This window comes from Alexandromys fortis, unplaced genomic scaffold, assembly GCF_014885135.2.
Source record: "Alexandromys fortis isolate MF-2015 unplaced genomic scaffold, M_Fortis_MF-2015_v1.1 scaffold_232, whole genome shotgun sequence".
Classification (NCBI taxonomy): Eukaryota; Metazoa; Chordata; class Mammalia; order Rodentia; family Cricetidae; genus Alexandromys; species Alexandromys fortis.
In genome coordinates this window covers 714,033-720,032 of record NW_026068110.1, presented here as the reverse complement: position 1 = coordinate 720,032, position 6,000 = coordinate 714,033, and the positions used below count along the sequence as shown (strand labels likewise).

Below are 6,000 nucleotides of genomic sequence, written 5' to 3'. Positions count from 1 at the left end.
CATACAAAGCTAGTTTGGCTGACCAGCAAGAACCTCCCCCCCTCATCTGCCCATCTGCACCTGCTCTGAACTAGGATTACAGGTATATACCACCAAGCCTGGCTTTTTATGTGCGTCCTGGGATCAAACTCAGATTTTGATGTTTATCCTACAATTACTTTACCAAGAGAACCATTTTTATTGTGTTGCTGTATACTGTGCATAGCATTTACAGCAGTCTGAAAAAACCTATTGCATCCTACGGTTGCTGACTGCTAACCAAGTATCTTATTCATTTTGGGGTGACACAGGACTCTTACACAAGTGGCAGCCTCAGTTGTCCTTTTTAGCCTCCTGGAATGGCTGTGGCCAGAACATGTTTGTCTCTCCACATGGGACCGAGGTTGGCAAAGGCAATTTTCCCAGTCCCCATCACCCACATAAAGCACCTGGAGCAGGACAGGGGCTCAGTAAATATCTGTCAATAATGTTAATTCTCTACGATGTCTTTTCCTTGCTATGAGGTGAAAAACAATATAAGACATAATGGGGAAATTTTTTTAAAAAAAGGGAGGGTCCTCCAGCCAGTTCAGCGAATCCTGTTTACAAAGTAAAGAAAATAATATAATTTTTCTAATTCAGTGCGATGGTTAATGCAATCAGTTGGGCAGGCTCTAAAATCACCATGGAGACAAACCTCTGGGCATGTCTGTGAGGGAAACTAGGTTAACAGAGACGGAAAGACCCACCCTGAAGGTGGGTGGCACCATCCCTTGGGCCAGGGTCCTGGATTGAATAAAAAGAAGAAGCTGAGCTGAGCTCCAGCATCCATCTCTTTCTGCTTCCTGAGTGTGGATGCGATGTGACCCACTGCCTCCTGCTCCTGCCTCCTGCTCCTGCCTCCTGCCTCCTGCTCCTGCCTCTGTGCCTTCTCCACCAGGACGGACTGTGCCGTCAAACCAGGAGCCAAGCTAAACCCTTTCAGCCCAAGTTGCTCTTGTCGAGGTATTTTATCACAGCAACATGAGTGACCGATGCACTCAGTCAGCATCGAGCCAGGCTGAATGTGCTGTGACCGCTTCTCTACAAAAGCAACACAAGCCTCACTCTTTGAGACGGTCAAGAAGGATTTTTCACTTGTGCCCACAGGATTGTGTTTAGTTGAACAAAAGAGGAAACTCCCCAACCTGTTTGGACAACTTGAGAGCTCCAAGCAGTAGTCATGCTCTGGCAGAATGCTGACCTAACATTCACAAAGTCCCCTGGGTTTGGCCCCAGCACTGTAGAAAACTAGGTGTGGTGGACCAGGTCTGCAATCCCAGCACTCGGGAGGTGGAGGTTGGAAGACCAGACCTCAAGGGCATCCTCAGCTGTATCATAGGGAATTAAAGGTAAATCTGGGCTAGAGACACTCTCTCAAAAAGCAAGTGTTAGGAGTTGGAGGGGGTGCTGCAATTCAGAACTGTCAAGAGTTTTGTTTAGATTTTTAAGGATTTGTATAAACAATGGAGAAACAGAATGTATCCTAAAGGACATTGTAGCACAATTAAAAACCCAGAGACAAAAATTGGTGCTCAACCTGAAGGTCAGAAAAGTAAAACAGTCAGCCACTGGCTCTTACCTCTACCTTAGTCCCAAATGGAGATCCTGCCCCCAGGAATCTCAGAATGAGATTGTATGTGAGAGCTGTCTCCTCCCCTCTTATATTCCTTTCTAGTGCTGGGGTTAAAGGTGTATGCCACTACCGCCCGGTTTTTATGGCAAACTAGTGTGGCTACTGGGATTAAAGGTGTGTGTCATTACTGCCTGGTCTGTAAAGCTGATCAATGCGACAGGTTTACTCTCCCAACTTCAGGCAAGCTTTATTTACTAAAATGCAAATGAAACATCCTCTAGGACATGCTGCAGGAAAGGGGGAAGAGGAAAGATTTCTTCCCCTTTTGGCACCAGGTAAATTTTTCATGGAAGTTTTCATTTTCGGAGGATTGCGTTTGCCTTGACAACCTACCTCCATGAGGTTCTAGGTGTGCCTGCAAATGGGCTGGGGAGATGGCTCAATCTGTAAGGTGCTTGCCATGCAAGCTTGAGACCCTATAAAAAGTCCGGGACAACAGAGTTCACTTGCTATCCAACAATGGGGAGGTACAGACAGGGGCTCTTGGGGCTCAGTGACCAGCAGTGTAATCAAATAATGAGCTTTAGGTTCATGGAGAGAGAGACCCTGCCTCAAAAAGTCAGGGGAGAGTGACTGAGGATGACACCCACTACTACACAAACCTCCGCACAGGCACACACACTCACACTGGAAGTATCTGAAGATCTTACCCTGAAGTCGAAAACAGGCTCTCCTGTCCTCAGGATAACCTCTAAGACTCTGTGGGGAGGACATTGAATTTCCAGGGTTCTGATGGTTGGGACTTTGGTTTAGATGAGCCTCTTTCTTGTACAACGTACCCGGGGAACTGGGTTAGAACTAAGAACTAAGAGGCTGTTGACATAAAGGAATGGTTCTTCTCTTTCTCAGGGAGGGTGACATTGGAGTTTGGAGAATTCACAGTTCTGTATGTCCCCATGGTGGCCATTGCAGTATCTACTGCCCCACGCTCACACCAAGGATGCTTGCCTAGTGTTCTAGAAGCCAGAGTTCGATCCAGTACCACATACACTGTGTGTGTGGGTGTCACTAAGTGACATGCGGTCATAGTCCTAGCATTCAGGAGGTAGAGACAGGATGGTCAGAAGTTCAGCTACTTAATGAGTTTGGGACCAGGATGAACCTGAGATTCTACCTCAAAAAAATATCTTTAACAGTTTGGGGTGTCAAATGTTGCCCAAGGGGCCCTGGGTTAAAGCTTTTGTCCCTGGGGTAGAACTAGGGAAGGTGATGGCTTCTAGGAGGTGGGATATAGTGAAAGGTCTTTGGTCCTAATGGATGGGATCTCAGAGGAGACTACTGGACCCTGACCTCTTTCCCTCTGTCCCCAGGGCTCATCAGCCAGGAAGTTTAGCTCCACTGTGCCCTCTCAACACTCTGAGCATGGTAGGCTGCTCCGGCACAGGCTCAAAACCATGGGTCAGCCAGTCACAGACCAGAACCCTCCAGATTATGAGCAAATCAACCTTTTTCTCTTTATGTGTGGATTAGTTGCTTGGTTTGTTGCAGTAGTGGACGCTGAATAACTAGAGATTTTATGTCACTTCAAATTGTCCTTTGGGACGCAGTAGACATTGACTCAGTTTGTTTAAATGTCAACCTGAGAAGTGTTAGCTGATGACCTAGCCCAGGTATGCGGACCCACATCTGTAATCCCTGTACTGGGGAAACTGAGGCAGGAGGTTTGTGAGTTCAAAGCCAGCCTGGGCTGTATAAGTGAGACCAGGTCTCAATCCTCAATAGAGGATTAAAAAAATAAAAAAGAAGTGTTGTCTACCTTGTCACTGCTCAAGACACATGACTTAGATCCTTAGACGAGAGAGAGAGAGAGAGAGAGAGAGAGAGAGAGAGAGAGAGAGAGAGAGAGAGAGAGAACACTTTCTGAATTGGAGGGGAAGGAAGGAGATTTTAGTGCCTCCAGCCTAGTGGCTGGGGTCCCTCCCCCTCTCTCCTCTCTGCCAGCCCCACGCTTTCCCATCCCCTCCCTACTATTCCCAGCGGGTGGAGTCGAGCAGTGAGCAGCATCCAGTCCTTATCAATAGGCACCGGCAGGTTAGCTACCCTCCTTCAGGGACCAGGAGTCCCTAGCCTGCCTGTGGATCTGATCAGATTGGACAAACCCAGCTATGGTTTCTCTGGGCTTTGGGTTCGCCCATGGTCCTGGACGCCGTGTAGGACGCTGAGGGGGGTCACCGAAATAGACACCGAGCTCCCGAGTGGCCAGAACGCAAAGGCGGAAAAATAATCGGCGAAGCATGTCAGGAACTATGAGGTCCCGGCTGTCATCGTGGGGACCACGGTCACTGCTTCTGCTACTGCTGCTCGCTAGAGCAGCTTACACTGTGAGTACCGCGCCCCTCCAGGACGCTGACCAGAGGGGCCAGCCGTCCTTGCTCCCTTTATGGGGAGCAGCCGATCTCCCTTCCCGCAGCAATAATATCGTTCACTCTGTCGGAGTGCCCTTCGGCGTCCCCCTTCGGAGTTCCCTTCTCCAAAGACAAAACCTTCCTGAAGCCTGCGTCCGAGGTGAGGCAGATCTAGGCTCGGTCCCCTTCCCCTTCACTCATCCCCTCTTGCCCTTCACTCATCCCCTCCGGCCCACAGAGTAGCTTCTTTCCAGGAGACGATTCTGCAGCAGCCCCAGGATATCAAATATGCTAGACACTTGCTCTCTAGCGCTTCATCAGAACCCCTTCTTCCCCTTTTAGACCCGGGGATCTCAGGCTTTAAAAGCAAGGAGACCAAGGCTCAGAAAAGGGGCGGGAGAGGCTTGACCCACGTCAGGAAAAGAGTTAGAACTCCGGTTCTTCAGGCTAGCTAGCACGCTCCGAGTGGCAGATGGGAAATTGAGAAAGTTGTGAGTAGAGATTTCGTGTCCGTGGCGGGACCATTCTTAATCCCAAGTGTCGTGTCTTCCGCCCCCTCTCCGCCTGGAGGGACTGGCTTTTCAAAAGTCTGTGCCTGTGGGCTCCTGGGAGCAGCGCGGGTCACAACAAACTCTGGGCAGGAGAGGGAGAAAGTTGGAGCAGAGAGAAGCCAGGGGATGGTTTGCGTTTCTTTCCCACAGAAACTCCTGGGAACTTTGGGCGCCTTCCCCTGGGATATCTGCAGGAGAGACAGGCTGGGTTGAGTCTGGCAGGATGGAAAGAACTGGGAAGAAGTTCAAGGCTGCTGGGTTGAGGACTCCGGAGTTACTCCTCCCAACAAGATCTGCAAAATGTCACCCCTCCCCCAAGATCTGCATCCTAAGAACACAGGGAATCTTAGCTCCTGAGACTCCCGTCTAGGTCAGTGACTTAGTTTCCCGGTTCCTGAGGCATCTGTGCAGAAGGAACAGGCGCAGGTTACTTTTTTTTGGGGGGGGGGGTCTGGAAGGGATGCTCCGGGTTATCTCAGAATTAAACAGATGGGGAAACAGAGGCTTTGCTTGGTTCAAGTCTTCACTGTACCTTGGGAGGTTGCTTTGCTTAGTCTGTTCAAGCCTTTCATCTTACAGAATCTAAAGCCCTCAGAGAGGGAATTGCTTCATATCAGTATGTCAGGAGCAGGGCTGGGACTAGCGCCCAGATCTCTAGATTCCTGACTTCTGGAGGAAGGGTGCCACCAGTCTGAGGTTTTCTCTGTCCCTTGTGCCCCTTGTATTTGCTTGTCATTTACATATGCACATGGCATATGTATGCACGTGTATCTCTACGAGAAGGCTTCACCTGGGCTCCTGGCTACTATATGGGCTTATCCTGACCTGTGGTTCTATCTCTGAGGGTTTGCACCAGAAAACGCCTTTAATAAATGAGGGTGGAATTGACCTACTTTATTTGGACAGTTTCCCAGCTTCTGCAACCTTTTCCTTTTGCTTGTTGGACTCCGGGTGGTCAGACATTGGATCTGGAATTTCTTCCTTCCTTTTGGATTTCTCTCAAAGGGACATCATAGGCCCCTTCCAAAGAGACCACTGAGGTTGAAGTACTTGCTCCCGCCTCCCTCCTCTGCCCCTTCCTTCAGGGGAGGCGTCAGAAGTGTCCTTTGCAAGCAGAAATTGAAAAGTAACGACCCCTGAAGTGGACCGCATTTTATTTTGCTTTTCCCATAAGAAACTGAGCACAGGGCCTTCTCTATACTGCGTTGCTCCATACAGTTCCTGAGGGCTTTCACCTGCAATAACACCTGCTCCCCCCTACTGTCCCACCAGACACATGCTGTACCTTGAACACCTTGGCTTGTTCACCTTTATCCAAAGGGCCTGCTGCCCAGTGTAAGAGGGAACTCAGTGGTCATGTCTGTGGATGGAAATGACTTCAGCATCCACAGTAGAGTGTCTTTTGTGTGTCTACATAAGTGTGTAGCTTGTGTGTGTGTGTGTGGGGGTG

The 6,000-nt window shown here is 49.5% G+C and overlaps 1 protein-coding gene across 6 annotated transcripts in view; it reads left to right on the top strand.

Moving 5' to 3' along the window:
* The first annotated feature begins 3,640 nt into the window (after window positions 1-3,640).
* Sctr (secretin receptor) overlaps window positions 3,641-6,000 on the top strand; it is a 51,645-nt gene continuing 49,285 nt past the window's right edge. For all 6 annotated transcript variants that reach the window (XR_007589037.1, XM_050124465.1, XM_050124462.1 and 3 more), the window contains exon 1: window positions 3,641-3,975. Coding sequence is in view for 5 of the 6 variants with exons in the window: in XM_050124465.1 (XP_049980422.1) it covers window positions 3,889-3,975 (87 nt within the window). In the remaining variant the exon portion in view is untranslated. The remainder of the gene's footprint in view (window positions 3,976-6,000) is intronic.